Source organism: Bubalus bubalis, chromosome 12 (genome assembly GCF_019923935.1).
Source record: "Bubalus bubalis isolate 160015118507 breed Murrah chromosome 12, NDDB_SH_1, whole genome shotgun sequence".
NCBI lineage: Eukaryota > Metazoa > Chordata > Mammalia > Artiodactyla > Bovidae > Bubalus > Bubalus bubalis.
The window spans coordinates 71,761,358-71,786,949 of record NC_059168.1 but is presented as its reverse complement, the minus strand read 5'-3'; the positions used below and the strand labels follow the sequence as shown (position 1 = coordinate 71,786,949).

Here is a 25,592-nt window from a genome sequence, read left to right as displayed (position 1 = left end):
TGGAGGAGTAGGTGTGGTAAAGGTCAGCTGGGCGGTGAGGAAGAGGAACGCAGGGGTGAGGATGGTTCATGAAGTCACAGATTTGTGAATAGAAGAGACACACCACTCCCAAATTCCCCTCATGACTTTGGTGCCTGCATGATACAATCTCTCAGGGTAAAATGGGATGCGTGGTGATATTAGATTTAGAAAATGTTGATCCTTCTGTGCTGTTCATTATGCTTATGGCATAGCCCCAAGAAATCATGTCCCATTCTGCCTCCCACCGCCCCTGGTGGCAGCTAGTACCACATCCTTTACAGACCAGTCAGTGGTTAAGGCCTTAGTAACCCTTCTCACACGAAGTTTCCGGTCCCTGAAGAGAAGCTTGTGCCCAGTCTCATTAAGTTCCAGCCAATCCACACGGCTCTCATGGCTGATGGTACCAATGTTGTAGCCGCCAATTAGGTCCACTAGAGAGTAAAGGAAACAGGGTGAAAAAGACAGATTCCACATAATTACGTACAAAGCATCAGGTGGCTTATGAAAGTTTGGTTTTAAGAATGTTGCATTAGTCTAGAGCACGTCACTCAGGAGTACAAATGGTCAGTATAATATAGTTTTGCTAAGTTGTTTCAGATGCCATGTTTCTTCTAAATTTACAGAGATTTCATTTAACTCCGGAGTTAAGTTAGACCCACCAAGAAATCTGATTCCCCTCTGGGACTCTGGGACTTGTCTTATAGCAGGTCAGAACTATGGCTTCTGTTAGTCATGATAAGCCCCAGTTACAGCAAGCCTACCAATGAGAGAAAGCTGATGAACGAAATGACCTCAGTGATCACAGGTGCTCCAAGGAGTTACGTGTACACCTGAGTGTACAGGTGACATAAAAACACAGAGGGTCCACCAGTGTTGAAGGTGCACAGACACAATAGGAGGAACCTCTGACTAAAGTTAGAGGGTTAAGTGTAGAGGATAAATATTAGCTGGGTCTGAATTTTGTAGATAACATTAAGAAACAATCATGCTTAGAACAGACCACTCAGGGTTGGCTAAGATGCTTTCAGGGAGTCTCCTGAAAAAAGCCCATTCACAACTCTTATATATTATCTTATACATTGTGATCCACATAGTCAAAGGCTTTCGCATAATCAATACAGCAGAAATAGATGCTTTTCTGGAACTCTCTTGCTTTTTTGATGATCCAGTGGATGTTGGCAATTTGATCTCTGGTTCCTCTGCCTTTTCTAAAACCAGCTTGAACATCTGGAAGTTCACGGTTCACGTATTGCTGGAGCCTGGCTTGGAGAATTTTAAGCATCACTTTACTAGCATGTGAGATGAGTGCAATTGTGTGGTAGTTTGAGCATTCTTTGGCACTGCCTTCCTTTGAGATTAGAATGAAAACTGACCTTTTCCAGTCCTGTGGCCACTGCTGAGTTTTCCAAATTTGCTGGCATATTGAGTGCAACACTTTCACAGCATCATTTCTGCTTTATTGACTATGCCAAAGCCTTTGACTGTGTGGATCACAATAAACTGTGGACAATTCTGAAAGAGATGGGAATACCAGACCACCTGACCCGCCTCTTGAGAAACCTGTATGCAGGTCAGGAATCAACAGTTAGAACTGGACATGGAACAACAGACTGGTTCCAAATAGAAAAAGGAGCACGTCAAGGCTGTATATTATCACCCTGCTTATTTAACTTCTATGCAGAGTACATCATGAGAAACGCTGGGCTGGAAGAAGCACAAGCTGGAATCAAGACTGCCGGGAGAAATATCAATAACTTCAGACATGCAGATGACACCACCCTTATGGCAGAAAGTGAAGAAGAACTAAAGAGCCTCTTGATGAAAGTGAAAGAGGAGAGTGAAAAAGTTGGCCTAAAGCTCAACATTCAGAAAACTAACATCATGGCATCTGGTTCCATTATTTCATGGGAAATAGATGGGGAAACAGTGGAAACAGTCACTGATTTTAATTTTCTGGGCTCCAAAATCACTGCAGATGGTGATCGCAGCCATGAAATTAAAAGATGCTTACTCCTTGGAAGGAAAGTTATGACCAACCTAGACAGCATATTAAAAAGCAGAGACATTACTTTGTCAACAAACGTCCGTCTAGTCAAGGCTATGGTTTTTCCAGTGGTCATGTATGGATGTGAGAGTTGGACTATAAAGAAAGCTGAGCACTGAAGAATGGATATTTTTGAACTGTGGTGTTGGAGAAGACTTGAGGGTCCCTTGGACTGCAAGGAGATCCAACCAGTCCATCCTACAGGAGATCAGTCCTGGGTGTTCATTGGAAGGACTGATGTTGAAGCTGAAACTCCAATACTTCGGCCACCTGATGCGAAGAGCTGACTCATTTGACAAGACCCTGATGCTGGGAAAGATCGAGGGCAGGAGGAGAAGGGGATGACAGAGGAGAAGATGGTTGGATGGCATCACTGACTCAATGGACGTGGGTTTGGGTGGACTCCGGGAGTTGGTGATGGACAGGGAGGCCTGGCGTGCTGCGATTCATGGGGTCGCAAAGAGACAGACATGACTGAGCGACTGAACCGAACTGAACTGAACTGATACATTGTCAATTCCGGAGAAAGCACTGGCAACCCACTCCAGTGTTCTTGCCTGGAGAATCCCAGGGACTGGGGAGCCTGGTGGGCTGCCGTCTATGGCGTCGCACAGAGTCAGACACGACCGAAGTGACTTAGCAGCAGCAGCAGCATACATTGTCAATTATCTTATACATTATCAATGAGCAATGTGCTTGCTTTTGTTATATATGCTTAAGATCAGATTGCCAACATCCGCTGGATCATCGAAAAAGCAAGAGTTCCAGAAAAACATCTATTTCTGCTTTATTGACTATGCCAAAGCCTTTGACTGTGTGGATCACAATAAACTGTGGAAAATTCTGAAAGAGATGGGAATACCAGACCACCTGTCCTGTCTCTTGAGAAACCTATATGCAGGTCAGGAAGCACCAGTTAGAACTGGACATGGAACAACAGACTGGTTCCAATAGGAAAAGGAGTACGTCAAGGCTGTATATTGTCACCCTGCTTATTTAACTTTATGCAGAGTACATCATAAAAACGCTGGGCTGGAAAAAGCATAAGCTGGAATCAAGATTGCCGGGAGAGATATCAGTAACCTCAGATATGCAGATGACACCACCCTTATGGCAGAAAGTGAAGAGGAACTAAAAGCCTCTTGATGAAAGTGAAAGAGGAGAGTGAAAAAGTTGGCTTAAAACTCAACATTCAGAAAACGAAGATCATGGCATCTGGTCCCATCACTTCATGGCAAATAGATGGGGAAACAATGGAAACAGTGTCAGATTTTATTTTGGGGGGCTCCAAAATCACTGCAGATGGTGACTGCAGCCATGAAATTAAAAGACGCTTACTCCTTGGAAGGAAAGTTATGACCAACCTAGATAGCATATTCAAAAGCAGAGACATTACTTTGCCAACAAAGGTCCATCTAGTCAAGGCTATGGTTTTTCCAGTGGTCATGTATGGATGCCAGAGTTGGACTGTGAAGAAAGCTGAGCGCCGAAGAATTGATGCTTTTGAACTGTGGTGTTGGAGAAGACTCTTGAGAGTCCCTTGGACTGCAAGGAGATCCAACCAGTCCATTCTGAAGGAGATCAGCCCTGGGATTTCTTTGGAAGGAATGATGCTAAAGCTGAAACTCCAGTACTCTGGCCACCTCATGCGAAGAGTTGACTCATTGGAAAAGACTCTGATGCTGGGAGGGATTGGGGGCAGGAGGAGAAGGGGACGACAGATGATGAGATGGCTGGATGGCATCACTGACTCGATGGACATGAGTTTGAGTGAACTCCGGGAGTTGGTGATGGACAGGGAAGCCTGGCGTGCTGTGATTATTGGGGTCACAAAGAATCAGACATGACTGAGCGACTGAACTGAACTGAACTGACTGAAGCTAAAAACCAAATGCCAGCTGATATCCACAACTGGGATGACCAACTTAAAAATGAATTTTTCTTTAATTCAAAAGCAAAATCAGTAAATCTATGTTTTAACGCCTCAATTTTAAGTACAATTAGAAAGTGCTAAAGCTGTGGGGACCCTATTTATATGAGCACCCTGAAATTACATATAAAATTATGTGTGTAGATATTTTTCTGGGAAAGGATTTATGCTTTTAATTAGATACTCAAAGGGGTTGGTGACCCAAAAAAGTTAAGAGATAAACTCTGTCAATGTACACTGAAGATGAGACCTACAGAGTGAGGTGACTTGTCCAAAGTCATATGGCTCACTACTGCTGTTAGAACTTAGGCCAGTGGACTGTGTTATTATTTGCATTATACTTACATTTCTGAGCTCAGAAACCTCATATGAAATATAAAACTCTTGAAATGCAAAAATATCTTAAGGACAGACCCATATGTATATGGAAACTTGATTTATGAGAGATGACATAATGTATTATTGGGTGAAGAATGGATTTTCAATAAATAGTTACACATATGGAAAAATAAAATTAGATTTCTACTTATATTATGCACAAAAATAAATTCCAGGTAAAAGGCAAAAATTTTAAGTGCCAAAATACAGGAGGGAGTAGAAAGGGATTTCCTAAATAAGACCTCAAAACCTACAAACTATTTATTAAAAAGTGATACACAACACTGTAAATCAATTATACTTCAATTTTTAAAAAGTGATGAAATGAACTACATTAAACTTAAAAATGTCTAAACACTAAGAGATGCTGAAAAGGAGAGAAAAGACAAGCCACAGGCAGAGACAAAATAACTGCAGCGCAAATAACCATCAAAGTCTATACCTGCACACACACAGAACTCCTTCAAGTAAACAAGAAAGTAAGTGAAAGGCACTCAGTCATGTCAGACTCTTTGTGACCCCATGGACTATACAGTCCATGGAATTATCCAGGCCAGAATACTGGAGTGGGTACCCTTTCCCTTCTCCAGGGGATCTTCCCAACCCAGTGATTGAACCCAGGTCTCCCGCATTTCAGGTGGATTCTTTACCAGCTGAGCCACAAGGGAAGCCCAAACAAGGAAAAGACAATCTAATTTTAAAAAGAGGCAATGGATATAAACTGGCAATTCATGGAAGAAGAAATCCAAAATGCCAATAAACAAATGAACAAAAAATTAATACAATGAAATATATTTTCATATATTGAATACATCAGATTGAGCCAATTATAAAGTCAGGCAATTTCAAGCATTGGAGAGGATGTGGAACTGTAACTGCTAGTGGGACTGTAAACTGGTACAACCTCTTCAGAGAGCAATTTGGAAATATTTAGTGAAATTGAGGATGTACCTCTTTTATGAGTCAGCAATTCCATGCTGGGTGTAAACCTTAGAGAACTGAAATACTGCAACAGGGAAAAACCAACAACTTAAATGTCCACCAATAAAAGAAGAGAGAAAAGATCCAAGGAAAATATAATGGAACATTAAGGATTTGACAGAATTTGGTATGGGTATAGAGGTCTTCCCTGTTACTAAGTCATGTCTGACCCTTCTGCTACCCCATGGACTGTAGCCTGTCAGGCTCCTCTGTCCATGGGATTTTCCAAGCAAGAATACTGGAGTGGGTTGCCATTTCCTTCTCCAGGGAATCTTCCCAGCACAGGATTGAACCCCTGTCTCCTACGTCTCCTGCATTGCAGGCAGATTCTTTACCCACTCAGCCATCAGGGAAGCCCATGGGTATACAAGTAATAATAATAAGAAAAGCACTTAGACTACTGCTTGGTATATAATAAGTATGTAACAAATGTAAGCTATTCATATAATATTATTATGGGTATACAAGTAATAATAATATTATTATTATGAATAGCTAACATTTATTAAGCACTTATCATATACCAGGCACTAGTCTAAGTGCTTTTCATACGAAGTAGGTGCTATTTTTATCCCCACTTTGTAGATGAGGAAACTGAGATACAGAAAGGATAAGTAACTTACCTGAAGATCACACAGGTAGTAAGTAGACAAGTGGGGAGGTTTGACTCCAGAGCTCTGCTGTTAACAACTACACTACCTGGATATGTTATTCTCTAATAAGCTTTTTAGAGAATATCATGCTATTTTTTATATTTTTCCCTATGCTTGAAACATTTCATGATACAAAATTAACTATTAATATATAAGTACGATTTATAAATGTGAACACTTGTGATATGTACATACAATGTGTCATCACTACTTATTAATGACAAACTATACAGAGAGTAAGTCCCCTTCCTAAGGGGGCTTACCAGTTCTAAGAATCTGTGATCCTATGAAGTCTAAACAGGAAAATTCTTAAATTTTCTAATGGTTCTTCTCTACAATTCACAATTTCCCAGCCCTAAGATAAATGCCTACAGAACATGAATAATTATATGGGCAGGCCTATACACATCAAGGTATCTATATCTAGACTTCTAGACACAGACACACACGTGAATTTAAGCATTTCACATATCCACTGTAAGAATGCAGACACACATTTACCTGCTGTCTCTGAGAGTCTTGGATTCTCCACTGCACACAATCCTGTGATATGGAAGTGCTTTATAAACATCAATTTTGTTATTACAATTATGAGGGAGTCTTACTCACCTATAGCAATAGTCTTGATATCAACAAGATAAGCCAATTTCTTATTATCCTCCATTCCTCGCTGACGCCTCTCATTAATACGGACACTGAAACATGAAAGGTCAGGTAAGGCAAAATGGGCTTAGGTAGCTAGGATGTTTAACAAGAGCTCTGAAACAAGACATGGGATGAAGGTTTTAGATTAACTTGAGGATACAGGAGTTAGAAGTCAAAAAGGAATTCTTTTGGGTTTCAAAAATTTAGAGAACTAGGTGGGGTTACCTGATGAGATGGGGGTTCATGAATTCAGTACGTACAGAACCCAGGGTATCATTACTCCCATATTCCACCAGGGTGAGCTCTCCAGCGTTGAAGATCATGCACACCTGGGGATGAATGGGATTGTTATGTGGTGGAAAGACTGCATGAAGAAAGAGACAGTCGAGGGAGGCACATTGCGAGTTTACAGCAAAGTCCACTTTTCTCTTTATTCTGTTCCTCTATTTCACCTTCCCATTTTATCTGCTGTTTCCTCAACCCCTTACCACTTGCCATCCTAAGACACAGAAGCTAGAAGGAGGTTTATGGTGAATCAAGCTCTACTCACATTTTCATTTTCAAAGAAATACTTCTCATTGCCACCAGATCCCTGCCAAGCTACCTGTTAAGGGGGAAGAAGACATAAGGAACCTGTGGATAACCACCCGAGGCAATGCTGCAAGAACAACAGGGTGGGACGCAGAGGGATTGATCTGGAGAGGTCTGACATTGCACAAGAGAGACGCTGTATCAGATTCTGCCTTGGTCCCTGTGCTTCTGGGAGAAGGTGTTAAAAAAAAGTCCAACAGCAGCGATTCAAATTCCAGGATTCTAAACCTGGATCTCACTCCCTGAAACCAGGTCCCCAACACAGGAATGTTAGAGCATCCCATGGAGACCTTCCCCAGGAACCCTGCCTCACTTGGACAGCACCTCAGGATGCCCCATTCCCCACCTCTCCATGTTTGGTTCCTACCTCACTAAGGCGATTTGTGGTCAGGTCCCCCAGCAGCAGTGTGTCTGACGTGTGGGCCACCAGGTAGCGTTCTTTTCCCAGGATTTTCACTTCTTCCACCTCATAGCCATAGTGTGACTTGAGTACCACTCGGGTCCCCGATGAGAGGTTCTTCACAATCACCTTGGTAGGAGAGGAGTCTCAGCTCCCCCAGTCCGAAAGTGGGGGGAATGGGCTGTGTCCTTTGCCTACCGCCACAGTGCTAAGCAAAAGCACATCTTGTTTCCTTGCCTGGCCTGGGATATTCTCCGTAAAAAGGACATCTCACATTTATAATGCTTTTACTATTTATAAAACGCTTTCATCTATTATCTCTTTCGATGCTTATAATACAAATGATTCTGAAAGTTCCACTGGGTTAAACTAATCACTCACCCTACGTTCCTGTAGCTCTCTACAAACTTTTATAACTTTACCATGTGTGCTATATTATTTTTTGATACATGTGTCTCCTTCACTAGAATGATCTCGATTAAGGGACAATGTATTACAGATAACCATCTTTGAATTCTCAACGTCTAACAGTGCTGACAGAAAAAGAAAGGACAAATATTTCTGGAGAAACTGAAAGACTGAAGGAATCAATGAATAATAAATGAAGGAAAGGAGGGTAGAGGTAGAGAAAAGATAAAATTGGGTTCAGGAACTAAGGCAAGAGCTTGCAACATCATATACAGTGAGTTCAGAGGCCCTAAAACAAAGGAATTCAGAATTATAATCCTATTAATTTCCCCAGTTGACATCCTATAGGGAGTCAAGTTTTAAACCAGGAAGATGTAAATGGCAATCTCTGTACCCCTTAAACCTGGTATTTAATCCTTCTCTTACAATAAGCTGGAAGACCTACAGTGGGAAAGTTGTCAGACACATTCTGTTCCTCAGAACAGCTCTGCCAGAGGTTAAATTTGAGTCTATGTTGGGGCCAGACCACAGGGTAGTACTGCAGGGATGAATGAGCCATGGCATGACCTCAGTGTGGTAGGCTATCAGCTGCTTACCTGGCTAGGTCCCACATACGTCAATTCAAACTTATTCTTGTAAATGCTCCTTCGAAGGCAGCAGTCAAACTGTTCCACTCCACCACAGAGTGTGCCCTGGAAGGGAAAGTGGCAGCATAAAGGGCAACACACACAGGATAGAGGCATGAAGAGGGTATTTAGAGACACTCTCAAACCCTAGGTTCTAGAATCTACAGAAGAGTCGGCAGTGAAAGGGCTGGTAGTTTTTGGAAGTATCAGCAGGAAAGAGGTGGCGCTTGCAGGACTCAAGAGCATCACATAGTTAGTGATGGGATATGAGGGAGAAACTAGCCCTGCCTATAAAACTCTTGACCCATGTGACCTCCAATAAAGTATGGATTTCTCTTTCCTGCCTGGAACTTCGGAGTTTTAGACTGCGATCAAAAGGGAAGAGGAGTTTCTCCAGTGTCAGGAGAGAGTACTTTAAGATAGGTGGGATTCTTCTTAATTTGAAGAAGTCACCAAAGCAGAAAGGGGTTACTAGTTGCATACCGCACAGAGTCGTGAGCCATCCCGCTTCCAGGCCAAGGCAGTGATGGTGTATAAGTTGGCAATCTCCTTGGGCTTTGCCTCTTCCCAGATGTTTCTCCGAGGACTCCAGTTGAGCACCCGAAGTCTGAAATTAAGTATGTGGCTTTTAGAAGAGATGGAGGCTGAGAAAAAGTGAAAATGGGCTTGTAATGGAAGGAAATGAGTTTTGCTACATCAGAGAACAGAGGAAATAAAAGAAAACAGACAAGGTGACGGGGGGTGGGGGGTCTAGTAGGAGAGGACAAAAATGTTCGAGGGAAGTAAACTGGGAAAATCAAGTCAAAAGTAAAATAGAGTAAGACAGATAGGAGTGAAAAAATAAAGAGAGACTGTGGATATTTAGAAAAATGAGCTGTTAGTATAGAGAAATACAGAAAAAGAAAAGAGAATTGCTAGGAGTCAGAGAAGAAAGAAAGGAAGAGACATACATGAGACTGAAAGGGACAAAGAGAGCACTGACAAAGCTGGGGTTAAAAGCACTCCAGGAAGAGATGGGACCTAGACTCCAGCTGTTTATGCACCGTCCCATCATTCATGCATTCATTCACAAACATCTGAGCACCTATGATATACTAGATGCTAATCTAGGCTCTGGAGACTTGAAAAAGAAAATAATAGAGGCTCTCTTCTTAAGGGCTCTTCAAATTAGCCCGTTAGATACAAACACCAAAGGATAATACAGTGTGATAAACACAAAGCCAGTAGTCTGAAAAGGCGCAACGGGAATACAAAGAAAGTAGAGATAAAGTCTGCTGTGGAGTCCTGGGGAGAGACTGAGACACACAACCAGAGCACGGTGCATCTTGGAACTGATGGCATGCTAATGGATGGTGGGAGCAGGAAGAGGAAAATGTGCATGAATTAAAACTTGAGAATCACTTGATTCTGACACTCAACCAGTCTTCCACTTTGGTTGGGAAGCAAAACTGGGCTAAAGAAGAGTGTACACAGGGAAAGTAGGCAGAAGCCACAGCTGGACAGGAACCCACCTGTCATAGCTTCCCAGCACAACCGACTGGCCCCCAGGACTTGCTGCAGCTGTGGTGAACTCCCGCTCCAGAGGGTCACGGCTGTAGTCAAAAGTTTGTAGCACGTGGCCTTCCTTTCCATAGGCCACAATCCTCCGGTCACAGCCTGCAGCCACAATGCTGTTGGTTGCCCACGCCAAGGCATAGGGTGGGCACGGATGGTTCACCAACTTTCCCTAAGAGTAGAAGAGGGTTTCTGTCACTCTGAGGACACCACCTCAGAAATTTCTCATTCCTAGCATCTGACACACTCCCTTGGACAATTCTACTTGAGGAAATCTTTTCCCCAACATTTTCCTGCCATAACACATTCTAATCTGAAGACTTCACAAATTATCTGTCTTTACCACACACTCATCTTCTATGACATTTTAATATATATGCACTTATCAATTTTATGTTCAAAATGAAAGTCGCTCAGTCATGTCTGACTCTTTGCGACCCCATGAACGACGCAGTCCATGGGATTTTCCAGGCTAGAATACTGGAGTGGGTAGCCTTTCCCTTCTCCAGGGGATCTTCTCAACCCAGGGGTCGGACCCAGATCTCCCGCATTGCAGGTGGATTCTTTACCAGAGGAGCCCCAAGGGAAGCCCTTATGTTCAAAGGGAAACCTCAAAATACTTGTTTGGAGATCTTCAATACTCACCTAGTAAGGCCCCCAAAGGAAGCTGACCTATACATCAACCAACACTGTATAGGCCCACAGGGAATATACGACTCCTTTATTTTAGGAAGGGCACATTTAATTATGATACAGATAATTCTTATTGTAAATGATTCAAACAATAGAGGATTAAAACATGAACCTTCCTTTATTCCTCTATGTTTTCCCTTTCAAGCATAAACAACTCTTTTGTTCTTTGAATTTATAAATATATGTAAAGCATTTTACATAAATGAGAATAATTTTTAATTTTCATTTCTCCCAGAGTCTTTATTTCCCTTTGCCTCAAGGTCCCTTCCACTTGATTCATCCTTTCCTATAACTATTAAGCTCTGGCCTCCTGAAAACAAATCCTCTTCTGCGGCCACATCCAGGTGTCTCTCTGCCTGAGGCCTCACCTTCCAGCCTCCTCCCTGAGCACCATAATCTAACTTCCTTAGATGTCCAACCTCCCCTAGGACGGTGCTTGGGATTTGCTTCTCTCCTTTCCCAGAGCACCCTTTATTCATACCTGTGACTCTCCTGAGCCTTCGTCATCAAAGAAATACCTAACAATGGTGCCATCTGCATGACCAGAGAGAATTCCTTTCCCAGAGCAACTAAAAAAAGGGAAAAGGAAGAAAGGAGAGACATAAAGGAAGCAGTTAGAACATCCTGTCTCCCCAAGAAAGTCCCCTTCCTCATCAGACTACTCTGCCTGTGGTTCCCGCTCCCAGCCCTCCCCATCGTTCACACTATGGTCCCTCAAGCCAAGACCCGAGCTTTTCCTACCACTCCCAAGCTTCTGGGATACCATTCTTCCTTACTCACTTTGTTGTCAAGGACACCACATAAGAATCTGTCCCATAGATGGTAGATGATTTGTTAGTTTTGGTGTTTGCTAAACGAACCTGAAAATGGGAGAGTGGACACAAGTCTGGTTAGGCTACTTTCAACTCTACCGAGGACCTTAGGAACAGAAATAAAAACACAAGAACTGTTCCCTGTGTGGTCTCTCCCCAATAAGTAACTTGACCCTCAGGGAGAAAATGAACCATATACCTCTTTCCAGAACCATTATCCCCATCCACAGCCTCTCCTGTGCTTCTCTTCCCTCCTTTACCTTTCCTTCAGCCAGCCCAAAGACAATGACGTATTCTGCTGGCCACTGCAGGCAAGTAACAGCACTCTGGAAGAAAGCAAGAATGAAAAGGATAAGCCTGTCTATGTATATGAGCACACAGATAGACAATCTAAACCTGAACAGCCTATCACATGCCACCACCCCAACCGCCCACAGGGAAGGAGAGGGGAGGACATGACTGGGTTCTAAGGAGGAAGGCACAGCGGGGTAAGCAGCCAGGCAGCACCATTCATGCAGCAGGAAAAGTCTGAGCTAGATATTAACAAATGCCAACTTCTGGCTGTATTTATAAGCAGATATACTGATATGTTTGTTCCTCCTGATCTCTCAGGGATTGGTTAGAACATTACCGTCTGGATGAACTTGTTACAAATGACTTTCTTGTCACCCCTGCCAAATAAAGGAGAGAAGCAAATTAAAAACCACATCCATGAATAAATGTCACAAATGATGCTGGGGGAGGGGAAGGAGTTGCAGACACCATCCTTGGCCCACCAGTGTTGCCTGTCACTCCACAGAAGCCCTCAGAGGAGGCATAAGGAGCCAGAGTAGCTTTGGAAGAATAATAAAAACAGAACATCACTCCTGGCTCCCCAGGATCTCAGAGGGCCTCCTTGTTGATCTAAGACTAATTCCTCCAGGGATGGGATCACAGGAAACACAGTGCAGGCAAAGGGAGGGCAGCAACAGACTCCAGAAGGCCCCTGCCTTCCAAGCCCCAGCATGACTCCTTATTTTATCCATTCCCCCTTCCCACAGAGGCATTTCTTCCTGCCTTTCCCTTCTTCTCTGGGACACCCCATCTCCCAATCTCTATCCTCACCAGTCTTCTCCAATCTTGTAGACATAGATGATGTTGTCAGTCTGTCCTATGGCAATCTTCGTGGAATCAGGAGAAAAAGCCATGCCCTTCACCATATAGCTCTTCCTGCCATACTAAGAGTCAAAAAAGAAAAAAAAAAATAAGAAAGAAAGAAAAGGACAGAAAAAAGAAGTAGTGAGTATACTGAAAAGAGAAGAACAGGTGCATATGTGATGGTAGTGGGCTTGAGGGCTTTGTACTGAGAAAAGGAAGGGCAGGCCATTTCCTATGCCTGTGGCTAGGAAGCAGGTTAGGAAGCCTTCTAGGCTTATAAGGTCCCATCAACAGATTAAGGTACACGTGAGTATTCCCTTCACCTTCATGTCGGCTGGTTTGGTGGAGAATTTATCTCTTCGCTCCCCATGTTCATCATATAGTAAGACCACACGGTCCACTGTGCAGACAGCAAATTTGGCATTGTTCTGGGACCATGCCATGCAGGTGACCTTTGCAGCTCCATCCTGCAGAGGTAAAGGGGACAAAAATAATCCAGATGCTGGCGGAGAATGCTATTAGCATTTCTAGTTCCATTACTTCTAGTGTGACTTTGGTCAATTTTCCTTCTAGCACAGTCCTTAAAACAAAGAGATGCCCATGATCTATCCAGGTCTCTGAGGCCTCAGAGCCCTGGATGGTGGAACAAACTGCTTCTAGAAACCATAATGCAAACGCACTAGGAAGTGACACAGTAATAAGTACCAGTGTGCCCCTACAGTGGCCTTCTTATTCCCTCATTCTGCTACTGAAATAAATGCAACTGGTCTGATTAAGTTTTGGTCTTTAGCCATTAATTCAATTAATGTTTTTGAGTACCATACTGAAAAAGGCACTTGGCCAAGGGCTGAGAGATAGAGACAAAGAGCAAAACGTGGTTCCTGCCCAAAGATCTAAAAATGGGAAAAGTCCCATAAGGGAGGCACATACAAAGCACTATAACAGTTTGGAAAAGCCTGAGATAATTTTCCATTTAAATGATCAACACTAAGCTTTGAAGAATGGATACAGTTAAGTAGGGAAATTCTCTGAGGTAGAAGAAATGGCATGAGCGATAACAAGTTCTGGTGAATAAACAGTCATTTAATTTAGCTGACACTACATTGTTAATAGCAGAACATAAGGGGGAAGGCAGGAAAAATAGATGGAGGCCAATTCAGCAAGGCTCTTTTAAGCTAGGCTGAGTTTGGACTTATTTGGGAGAACAGGGAGAGACAGTAAAAGTTCTGGAATGGGAAGTAAAATAATCACAGTTGAGACTTAGGATTCAAAAAATGCCTTTGTTTTTTATTTTTATTTCTGTCATTGTTGTTTTTTTCCCTTAACAATCCACTTCACAGAGGCCCAAATTAGAAGTGATCAACTCCTGGTGAATTATTCTTGCCATGTCTGTCCCTTCCACCACCAGCCCTGGTGGTCTATGCAGCAAGTTCTGCACTAAGGATTTCCCTCCTAGAAATTGAAAAGAAAATCTAGTTTCTGCTCCATTTGATTAACTACTTGGGCTGTAGAGCCCTGGCTTAAAACATTGTTAATTTTTACTTCTAACCTACCCACTTTCAACGTCAGAGGTAAAAAGGGCCTTTTCCCCATCAAAATCCTCAAACCAGAATCAGAAAATAGTCACCCCACCACCTTTAGCCTTCTCCAACTCTTGACTAAATTAGGTTAGGAGTGTTGAGGGCTCCTCATTAATTGTTGCTGACCATCTTCCTTCATCATTTTGCCCCATCCTGGGCACTCAGTCCTTTCCTGCATCTGACATCACCTTATTTTGAAAGATTGAAGGGAGATTTCATTTCCAATTATTCCATTAGGGTAAAGGAATTTTCAAAATACAGATTCAAAGCAATGAGTACACCTCTCTTTTGTTCTAGTTTCCTTCTATTTTCCTAAAGCCACATGCTCTGTGAAGCCTTCCTGAGTCCCACAATCAATCAATTCTCCTTTCTCTACAATATGTACCTCACAGGACTGTTGTGAGGATTAAATGAGGTAGAGAAGAGGATAATAGCTAAGTGTGTGATACACATTATCTCACTTTATCTCATTACTGAGGTAGGTGCTACTCTTATTCATCTTTTCCAGATGGAGGCACAGATAGTCTAAGTAATTTGCTCAAGTTTACAAACACAGTTTAAGTGGCAGTAACAAGATTTAAATCCATATGTACCTGATTCTATAATCCACAACCCCAACTTCTTTATTTATGCTGCCCTGGTACATGTTAAACATTCAATTATGACAGATATTCTTGCTTTGTATTATTTTGTCCTTTGAATTTTTTTTTTTTTTTGTCCTTTGAATTTTGAATATCGTTCTCTCTTGTCTAACAGTTTTCACTCTGCTTTTTAGTTTACAAGGTTCTCTTGTGTACACTACTGCCTTTAACTCTTTCCCCTAATCCCCTAAAGCTGCGATTACTATTATTCCCATTTACCAAATGTAGAAGTTTGGATGAGTGCTTAAAGAGCCTGTGCGATAAAGGCTAAAGTCAGGGGTATCCGGTCATTTATTTAAAGTAGTGGTGACGCTGGGACTTGAATTCTGGTCTCCTAACTCCAAAACCCCGCCTTTCTTCAACATGTTCTAGGGTTACATCCCTAGTGCCCAGCCTCTTCTGAATCTGAGATTTTCACCATCAGAACGAACGGTGTGGTCGCCTGCACTCCCTTCGGTGGGACATGCACCTAGAGCGCTCATTTAAGCGATGTAGATTATTGTTAGTTGTTTACACACGCGCTTCTTCCTCTAGTACGAGCCTCTCGAAAGCAAAGGCAACAACTGGGTAAGTTCTGGAGCCCCAGCATGGGACCTGGTACACAACTGATCCGTTAAATGAAATGAACGGAAAGCTACGGTGCTCAGCAGCCCCTCTCGCCTACTTCACACTCTATCGACGGAGCAGAGTCCGTATCACCGCTAAAGCCTTCGGTCTTCTGCACACAGTAGGCGCTCACCGTTTTCAAACTTCAATCCCCCACTTTCCGTGGAACACTAAGGCGGGCGAGGGAGGGAAGAGGCACGCGACTCCTCACCTGAGGGCTCAGCAGCGTCCTCAGGTGCTTCAACTGCATGACGAACACCTGTCTCTCAGATGCCTACAGACAGCGACAACTCCCGTGGTTACCTGGACAACCCGCCACGCAGCCGCAGCGACGGCCGCTGACGCACTAGCGACCTGAGCGCGACACGCGTCGCAAGGTCACCACGCAGTTTCGTAGCTCAGCAAACAGAGCGCGCGCAGGCGCGTTGAGATCTAGGGCGGGACCCTGAGAGGGTTTGCTGACTTCTCTTCTCGACCAATCCCGTTGCGGCATGCAAACCCAAACTCCAGCCACGCCCACAAGCCTTCCGCAAACTCCCGGGTTCTACGTAATCGTAGTCTCTCTCGGTGTTTGATGTACGTAAAGGCGGCTGAGCGCTTTCTTTTAATCCTCACAACCCTGGAGGAAAGCGGGGCAGTTGCTCTTATAGGCCTTTTACAGTTGACAGAATTGAACCCAAATAGGTTATATAACTTGCACAGGATTACAAAGCTAATAATGAATACTCAGTATGTGTCTGCCAGGTACCGTGCGAAGTGTTGTACATGTCTCACTTAATCTCAAAGCCACCTTTTGACGGTGATAACATTATTAGTCCCACTTTGCATAATAGGAGACTCAAAAAAATTAGAGGGCTCACTTGTCTAACCTAACACAGAGGTTTAAGGACGAACTGGGATTCAAGCCAGAGCTGGTACGTTTATACACCCTTTGAATTCCTTCTCAGTGTCTAGCTCCTTATCTCTGTGCCATGCTACTATATACCGTGTGACACTCTCATCCCCAGAAATGATGTATCCAGAGTCTGAGAGAAATGTGCTTTGGAACCAGTGGTCAGAGGGTGGTAAAGCACCCTACTTTTGAACTGAAAAACGGTGGGGTTAAGACTGCTGCTTAGATCAGGAAGCTTTTATGGTTTAGGGCAGAGGGCAGACCAACCCTTGGCTCACCTAACAGATTTAGTCTTGTGATAACTGGGGTTGGAGCTTGGATAAGTATCAAAGATACTTCTTGACTTTGGATTGGGGTTCCTTTCAGAGGATGTAATTGATGTAATTTCTTATAACAAGGTAGAGTGATCAAGATGCAGAAAAGGGAAGTTATTCATAAGCCTCCATTGAGACTGGGAGGGTCATACGTTGACTGATTACATGAAGACTGTTACCTTCCAGACAGTGTAGCTTGTGCTGCCCAGAAAGATTCTGGGTTCTGAAGTCTTTCCCCCTTAGTGGTTACAGATGTCAACAGGTATTTCTTTCACTGGCACCAACCTCCCCTTGGAACTTGGGAAAAAGTGGAGGACAGTCCCTATTTTCACAGGAAACAAGTAGGCCCCAGAGCCCAAATTATAATTCTTTTGACAGGAGAGTTCCAACCCCAGTTTTATTTCCAGAATGCTCCTCTGGATATAATGGCAGAGAGTAAATATAAACTCATATATTCTTTATAATTATTATTGGCTTTGACTGAACCAACAGAGAGGAAAAGGCAATGGCACCCCACTCCAGTACTCTTGCCTGGAAAATCCCATGGATGGAGGAGCCTGGTAGGCTGCATCCCATGGGGTCGCTAAGAGTCGGACATGACTGAGCGACTTCCCTTTCACTTTTCACTTTCATGCATTGGAGAAGGAAATGGCAACCCACTCCAGTGTTCTTGCCTGGAGAATCCCAGGGATGGCGGAGCCTGGTGGACTGACGTCTATGGGGTCACACAGAGTCGGACACGACTGAAGTGACTTAGCAGCAGCAGAACAAACAGAGAGACATACAGACAGACAAAAGGGAAAGCAAGGACAGGGAAAAATAGGCACAGAAATGCACAGGAGAGGAACACTTTGCCCCCCGGGGATCCATTAATCTTTCATTTGTTCTAAAACCCTGTTCAGTACTTTACTGATTACTAGCTCAGGGTTGATGAAGTCAGTGGAATAAATGATGAAGAGTTGGGCTGCCAATGTGGCCAGTGAAGATAAAAAGTCTCCTGGCCCTCTCATGTAACATAACTTTATTTTCCACTGGTGCACAAAGAATTTATATCCTCCATTTTTTCTCCCTGCTCCTCCTTCTTACCCAACAAAGCAAAAGAATCGAGGGCCCTGGTTTTCCATGCCCCTTTCTGGCCCCTCTCCACTCATTCTAGACTGAAGAATCAAAGCAAACACCTTCAAATAAGAGTCTGCTCTTGTCAAGTTGGTAGTGGTGGTGTGAGAGGCCCTTGTGGTCAGGGGAGAGGCAGTGGAGAAGTGTACTTCAGCATACTAGACAGTATCGCATACAGTCAGCTGCAGTTTGTCCAAGAACCTTTATTGGAAAAATGTCCAAGGGGTGAAACCACCAGCAGCTGGAGGGGCTGCCCGTGAGAGGGGAGCACCTGAGGCTCCATGGAAGACGTTGGAGTAGTGCGGTGCAGCGTCTGCCTCCAGACCCAGACAGTCCTTTTTATTTTCTGGGGGAGGGGGAGTACCCACAGAAATACTGCTCTCTGAGACCCGGAGGCAAGATGTGGGCGCAGCTGGGGATGCCAAGGGTCCTGATGCAGGTGAAATGGGGGCCCCATTTGGGACCTAATGGGTTAGGGTTGAACAAGTGACTCTCCTCTGGACCTGGGGGGTGGAAGGATATATCCCATCTGATATCCACTCCCCAGGTCCAGGGGCTCAGAGCCTAACAGACCTACCTTCTGGCCCTGCTCACAGTGGAAAGAGGATGGATACCAGGCCTGAGATTGTGGGAATGCCATTACCCTCTGGGAAACTGTGGGATCCTTCAGTCTTGGGCAGATCACCATCTTGGGCACTCCCTGACCCCAGCCCCAGCCCCAGATTATTAGTGCATCCATCTTCTGGTTCTGCTTCTTCTCTCATACGTCAATAGTATTGATGGATGGTGACTTTTTCTGTGAAGGAAGATGGCCTGAGTCTCTAATTTCAGGAAAGTGATAGTTTCCTCCATCCCAAATTTCCATTCTCCCTCTTCTCCTGCCCCTCTATGACCCTTCTCCCTTTCCCTCGATACTTCTAGACACAACCCCCACCGCCCTTCCCGCCCTCACTGGCCCCACATCACCTGTCTTGTCCCCACTGGCCTTCCCTGAGGACTCTGTTCCGGTCCCTTCCCCTTCTCCTTGGGGTTGTTGTTGGAGTCATTGTCCTTGATGATGTCATACTGACGGCAGAATAGCCCGATTACAGCTGAAACACAATCATACAATCTGAGCCTTGATCTTGACCTCCCCAATCATAGCCCTGAAGGGCAGTGACATACCCACTGTTTTTGGAAAATCAAAGAAGAAAATCTTTGAATTCCTGTTCCCCATGCACATTACAGTCTTCATCATCCTCTCTGGGCTCCCAACAGCCTCCTCTCCCTTTCTTCAAACTTTTCCTGCTTATCTCCCCACACCGTTGTTCTCACCCTGTTTTTTCCTGACAACCTTCACCAACTCCCACCTTCATTCAGCCCCACTCAATCCACTGTGCCCCATCCAGCTACTTACTCACCAGCCCACATGAGCAACACCACCACAATGATGACCACCTCCCCCGTCTGCAGTGGTCGCTCTCCATCCAGACCCTCCACTGTGATGTCACCTGAGAAGGAAAAGAAGACAGACACCAGGTTCTGGGGAGCAACTAGAGAGCTATGCCTGTGCAGACAGTTCAGGATGGAGATGCTGGGGATTAGAGCCAGTGTAGACCTGTCGCAGCACCGTTGCTGGTAGCCCCTCTCTGGGAAGCTGCTGGCGGACAGGTGGTTAGAGACCAAACAGCAGGAGGGCTGCAGGTCAGGTGCTCACTCATGCAGGCTGCAGCTGCAATGAACTGAGGCTGGGTAAAAGGAAGCTTTAAAGCCCTTCCCCCCAAACAATTCCTTACCAGCCTGTCTAAACCCAGTCTCCTGCCAACCTGCTTTCCTTCCTTTCCTGGCAGTACAATGAATTATATCATCCTTCTACTCATCTAAGCTAGACTGCTGCTTGCTTTGCGGAAGTAAACAGGAGGCCAAAGACCAGGTAAACAGTCAGAGAATCCAAAGCTTTAGGGGGTGAGGAATAATCGAAACCCTCACCTGGGCTTGAGCTGTTGGAGGGTAGCCGGTCAGACCCCTTGAGAGTTCGGAAGTGCACCCGCGGCCCTGGGGGGCTCTCTCCCCGGAGGCCGATGCTCCTGACCTGCACTGTGTAGTCACTGTCTTCAGCCAGGCCCCAGAGAGCACAGGCCCGAGTCGTGGTGTTCACCTCTCGGATCACACGTTGCCCAGGGCCATTCTGTCGCTGCAGGGAGATGATGAGAGAGAGGACAGCCTCACCCTGGTCCCAGGCCACAAGGCTTAGCCCAGGATTCTTGAACACCCAAGCACTCTGGAGGACTGGGGTGGAAAGGGTAGCCTGAGCCAGGGAACCCCAGCTACATGTCTCCCAGGGCAGGGAGGGGAGCTGGTGGGGGTGGGGGGCGGTGACCAGAGGGAATGCTCAGAGATCCAAGGACACAGGTTGGGGCAGCAGAAGGGTGATTCATACTTGCTGGGAAATGGAGTAGCCAATGACGATGTTGCCTTCTGGGACGTCCCAGGACACAGTGGCCGAGTTGGCTCTGAGGTGAGTGACTGTCACATTCACAGGAGACGGAGGCCGGTCTACGGGCACCAGTGTGTGAACAGGTTACCAGGGTCCACCCCCAGACTAGCTCTGGTGACTCCTCACCTGCTCCCCTTTTACTCACCTGCTCGCACAAAGCCCAGGTCGCAACTGACCAGCAGGAGGACCGTGGGGCTTAGATATGGGGAGAGGGGCATTAGTGAAGCCATGGTCCCCACCGAGTCCGCTGGGAGGCACCCGGGCATCCGTTTGACATCCAGGCGGGGCTCCTGGAGGTGGCAGGAGTTGAGGGGGGGGCGGGGGTCAAGGACTTGCCAGAAAGCACAAGCGGGCAGCTGCTCTCCCTGCTCCCCACTACCCACAGCAGCCCCAGAACCCCCCTTTCCCCTTGCCTTGCCCACCCCCGCAGCACCCCGGCGCCCTCAGTTCGCGCCTCTGCTCTGCCCACACCCACCTCCGCCGGTCCTCGCGGTGGGTCAGGCCTCGGGGGGCTGCTCGGTGCCCAGAGGGCGGCCCATCGCGGACTCCGTGGCGCTGTCCCTACCCCATCCCGGCGCGGGCCCGGCCAGGCGGGCAGCGCGGGACCGAGCTGCGGGCAGAGAGCGGAGGCGTAGCGGGTGCGGGCCGCGGGGCCCCGGAGCCCCCAGAGCTCGGACCGGCCGCGCAGTCTGTCCGGGAGCAGGGGGCGGCGCCCGCGCGGCCTGGCAGCTGGCCTGGGTCCCCGGGGCGCGAGGCAGTGCGGCTGCCCCCGCCGGCCTCTGCAGCGCGATGTGACCGTCCCGGCGCGCCAGCCGCCGTCTTCTGCAGAGCTGGCCTCGGTCGCTCAGCCGCAGCCCGGCCGGGACGTGCGGGCCCGCCCCGCCCCGCTGGGGTTCTCGCCGCCGTCATCACCGCCCCCCCAACCCGGTTCTTTCGGGGCTCCTCCCACGACCCTCTCATTGGCGGCCTCCAGGGCCCCCCATCCCTCCTGATGCCGGCTCCCGCCTGCTGAGCCCCCGCAGGGGGGTTGGGGGGGGGGGGAGGGACGTCCCTCCGGACGCAGGTGCGAGGGTCTCGGGATCTGAGAGGCCCCTCCTCCCCAGATGGAATTAGCCAAGTTGGGAAGAGGAACTCCACCTTCGGCGCGCGAGGGGACAGAGTCATGGAGATAATAATTATTTTGACAATCTCCTACTTGTAGACTGCGTCAGCTTTTAAGTCTCTTCCCCATTCATGATCTGATATTGATTCCCTTCCTTCTCTCATTCATTTTTCCACTTATTAGGCAAATATTTATAGAGCTTTCTCTATGTGTCTGACATGTTAATAGCTGGAGATACAGCGATTATTAAGGGTTTTGGGTTTATAGGGGAAATTTAAAGAGCGACGACCTGTCTCAGCTCTGCGACTTACTGTGTGGTCTTAGGCAAATAGGTTAATCTAAGTTTCAGGTTTCCCACCTGTAAATCAGAGGATGCAAAACCTCACAGGGCTGCTGTGAGGATCAAATGACACAATATTGGGGAACGATCTTTAAAAATCTCATAACACTGTGTGAAGAGAGATTATTCTTAATTTGCACCAATTTGTTAGTTACTTCATTTATTCAATAAACATGTAAATCCTTAAATTATTTCATGCTTTGGTTGAGCATGAGACCTGGAGTGAGAACCTGGGTGTGAGTCCCAGTTCTCTCTGCTGTGTAATCTTTAGCAACTAACTTAACTTCTCTGAGCTTCAGTTTCATCATCTGAAAAATGAGCATGTCAATATCACCTTTTTTTTTTAATTGAAATATCAGTTCAGTTCAATTGCTGAGTCGTATCCTACTCTTTTCGACCCCATGGACTGCAGCACGCCAGGCTTCCCTTTCCATCACCAACTCCCAGAGCTTGCTGAAACTCATGTCCATATAGTCGGTGATGCCATCTACCCATCTCATCCTCTGTCATCCCCTTCTCCACTGCCTTCAATCTTTCCTAGCATCAGGGTCTTTTCCAATGAGTCAGTTCTTTGCATCTGGTAGCCAAAGTATTGGAGTTTCAGCTTCAGCATCAGTTTTTCGATGAATATTCAGGACTGATTTTCTTTTGGATGGACTGGTTGGATCTCCTTGAAGTCCAAGGGACTCTCAAGAGTCTTCTCCAACACCACAGTTCAAAAGCATCAATTCTTCGGTGCTCAGCTTTCTTCACAGTCCAACTCTCACATCCATACATGACTACTGGAAAATCCATAGCTTTGACTGGATGGACCATTGTTGGCAAAGTAATGTCTCTGCTTTTTAATTGGCTGTCTAGGTTGGTCATAGCTTTTCTTTCAAGGAGCACACGTTTCTTGATTTCATAGCTGCATTCATCATCTGCAGTGATTTTGGAGCCCCTGTATATTGTCACCCTGCTTATTTAACTTCTATGCAGAGTATATCATGAGAAACGCTGGGCTGGAAGAAGCACAAGCTGGAATCAAGATTGCCGGGAGAAATATCAATAACCTCAGATATGCACATGACACCACCCTTATGGCAGAAAGTGAAGAGGAACTAAAAAGCCTCTTGATGAAAGTGAAAGTGGAGAGTGAAAAAGTTGGCTTAAAGCTCAACATTCAGGGGTGGGGGGGTTAAAAAAAAAAAAAAAAGCTCAACATTCAGAAAACTAAGATCATGGCATCTGGTCCCATCACTTCATGGGAAATAGATGGGAAAACAATGGAAACAGTGTCAGACTTTATTTTTCTGGGCTCCAAAATCACTGCAGATGGTGACTGCAGCCATGAAATTAAAAGATGCTTACTCCTTGGAAGGAAAGTTATGACCAACCTAGATAGCATATTCAAAAGCAGAGACATTACTTTGTCAACAAAGGTCCGTCTAGTCAAGGCTATGGTTTTTCCAGTGGTCATGTATGGATGTGAGAATTGGACTGTGAAGAAAGCTGAGCGCCGGAAGAATTGATGCTTTTGAACTGTGGTATTGGAGAAGACTGTTGAGAGTCCCTTGGACTGCAAGGAGATCCAACCAGTCCATTCTAAAGGAGATCAGCCCTGGGATTTCTTTGGAAGGAATGATGCTAAAGCTGAAACTCCAGTACTTTGGCCACCTCATGCGAAGAGTTGACTCATTGGAAAAGACCCTGATGCTGGGAGGGATTGGGGGCAGGAGGAGAAGGGGATGACAGAGGATGAGATGGCTGGATGGTGTCACCGACTCAATGGACATGAGTTTGGGTAAACTCCGGGAGTTGGTGATGGATAGGGAGGCCTGGTGTGCTGTGATTCATAGGGTCGCAAAGAGTCGGACATGACTGAGCAACTGAACTGAACTGAAAAATAAAGTCTGTCACTGTTTCCATTGTTTCCCCATCTATTTGCCATGAAGTTTTGGGACCAGATGTCATGATCTTAGTTTTCTGAATGTTGAGTTTTAAGCCAACTTTTTCACTCTCCTCTTTCACTTTCATCAAAAGGCTCTTTAATATTTTGCTTTCTGCCCTGAGGGTGGTGTTGTCTGCATATCTGAGGTTATTGATATTTCTCCCAGCAATCTTGATTCCAGCTTGTGCTTCACCCAGCCCAGCGTTTCTCATAATGTACTCTGCATATAAGTTAAATAAGCAGGGTGACAATATACAGCCTTGACATATAATAAAATCATCATCTTTTTTTAATTGAATTATAGTTGACTTACAATGTATTAGTTTCAGGTGTACAACAAAGTGATTCATATATATATGTATATGTGCCAGTGTGCTCAGTCACTCAGTCAAGTCGTGTCTGACTCTTTGTGACCCCATGGACTGTAGCCTGTCAGGCTCCTCTCTCCATGGAATTGTCCCAAGCAAGAATACTGCAGTGGGTTGCCAGGAGAAGGAAATGGCAACCCATTCCAGTACTCTTACCTGGAAAATTCCATGGAGAGAGGAGCCTGACAGGCTACAGTCCATGGGGTCACAAAGAGTTGGACACGACTGAGCAACTTCATTGTGTCACATTAATATATATTCCTTTATAGGTTATCACAAGATATTGAATATAGTTCCCTGTGCTATATAGTAGGTCTTTATTGTTTATCTATTTTATTTACAGTAGTGTGTGTCTGTTAATCCCAAACTCCTGATTTATCCCTCCCCTCCTTTACCCTTTGGTAACCATAAGTTTGTTTTCTATATCTGTGAGTCTTTCTCCATTTTGTAAGTTCATTTGTATCATTTTCTTTTTAGATTCCACATATAAGATTCTATCTTTGTCTGACTTACTTCAATTAGTAAGATAATCTCTAGATGCAAATGGCATTATTTCATTCTTTTCAATATCATCTTAACGTATCAAATGAGATACTGTATGTGAAAAGTGCATTGTTCAGTGTAAATAAATGTTGGCTAAACTTGTATTTAGGGCAGATACTTTGGTTTCTAATTCTCACTGCAGTATTTCTATTTCTGTGGCCCTTTCCTCTGTAATATCCAGTTCAGCGTGTGCACCCCTGGGGCTCTGAAGCTTCTGTTGCCTTCTTTCTGAGAGGAGAGTGAAATGGGGTATGTGGGGCAGGGAGGACTGTGTGATCAGGGAGGACTGTGTGACCTGGTCTTCTGACCTTTGCTGACCCTGAGGACCCTGATCTCTGGCTTCCTGAGGCATCCTAGTTCCAGAGCACTGATGCCCAGGGATTCTCTCTGCCCTGGGCCTGAGTATTGTCCTTCCAGGCTCCAGGCCCTCCCAGAGAAGAGGCCATTGTCTGAAGGGCAAGAGTAATGAACCTTGGGTCTTCCTCTTCAGGAGCAAAGCAGAGGCTGGGGACTCTGGGTGCCTCTAGAGAGGGACCTGGGGAGCTCCCTGGGGGTGACCAGAGGGCTGGGGGACTAGTGATCAGGAAAGGATGCAGGCAGAGGTGTTCAGACGGGGGTGTTCAGAGAGGCCAGGGTACTGTGCCTCATTATCACTGTGCCTGATGAGATGGTCGGATGGCATCACCAACTCAATGGACCTGAGTTTGAGCAAGCTCTGGGAGTTGGTGATGGACAAGGAAGCCTGGCATGCTGCAGTCCATGGGATCACAAAGAGTTGGACTCCACCGAGCAACCGAACTCCACTGAGCAA

The 25,592-nt window shown here is 45.6% G+C and overlaps 2 protein-coding genes across 3 annotated transcripts in view; both read right to left on the bottom strand.

Moving 5' to 3' along the window:
- IFT172 (intraflagellar transport 172) overlaps window positions 1-16,110 on the bottom strand; it is a 37,464-nt gene extending 21,354 nt beyond the window's left edge. The window contains exons 1-15 of one of the 2 annotated variants that reach the window (XM_044926133.2): window positions 15,912-16,110; window positions 13,197-13,340; window positions 12,841-12,953; window positions 12,368-12,407; window positions 11,997-12,062; window positions 11,705-11,784; window positions 11,406-11,493; window positions 10,189-10,403; window positions 9,161-9,284; window positions 8,648-8,743; window positions 7,611-7,772; window positions 7,203-7,256; window positions 6,878-6,981; window positions 6,617-6,702; window positions 340-452 (exon numbers count right to left, since the gene is read on the bottom strand). In XM_044926133.2, the coding sequence (XP_044782068.2) occupies window positions 340-452; window positions 6,617-6,702; window positions 6,878-6,981; window positions 7,203-7,256; window positions 7,611-7,772; window positions 8,648-8,743; window positions 9,161-9,284; window positions 10,189-10,403; window positions 11,406-11,493; window positions 11,705-11,784; window positions 11,997-12,062; window positions 12,368-12,407; window positions 12,841-12,953; window positions 13,197-13,340; window positions 15,912-15,950 (1,524 nt within the window). In that variant the 5' untranslated portion in view covers window positions 15,951-16,110. The remainder of the gene's footprint in view (window positions 1-339; window positions 453-6,616; window positions 6,703-6,877; window positions 6,982-7,202; window positions 7,257-7,610; window positions 7,773-8,647; window positions 8,744-9,160; window positions 9,285-10,188; window positions 10,404-11,405; window positions 11,494-11,704; window positions 11,785-11,996; window positions 12,063-12,367; window positions 12,408-12,840; window positions 12,954-13,196; window positions 13,341-15,911) is intronic. The other variant, XM_006046159.4, reaches the window with a different exon arrangement.
- Window positions 16,111-18,205: 2,095 nt separating this feature from the next.
- FNDC4 (fibronectin type III domain containing 4) lies at window positions 18,206-21,292 on the bottom strand. Its single transcript, XM_006046160.4, has 7 exons — window positions 20,974-21,292; window positions 20,644-20,788; window positions 20,442-20,557; window positions 19,991-20,195; window positions 19,423-19,512; window positions 18,989-19,113; window positions 18,206-18,818 (listed from the first exon to the last, which is right to left on the bottom strand). The coding sequence occupies exons 2-7, from the start codon at window positions 20,762-20,764 to the stop codon at window positions 18,783-18,785; spliced, it is 693 nt and encodes a 230-aa protein (XP_006046222.1). The 5' UTR covers window positions 20,765-20,788; window positions 20,974-21,292; the 3' UTR covers window positions 18,206-18,782.
- Between the last annotated feature and the right edge of the window lie 4,300 nt (window positions 21,293-25,592).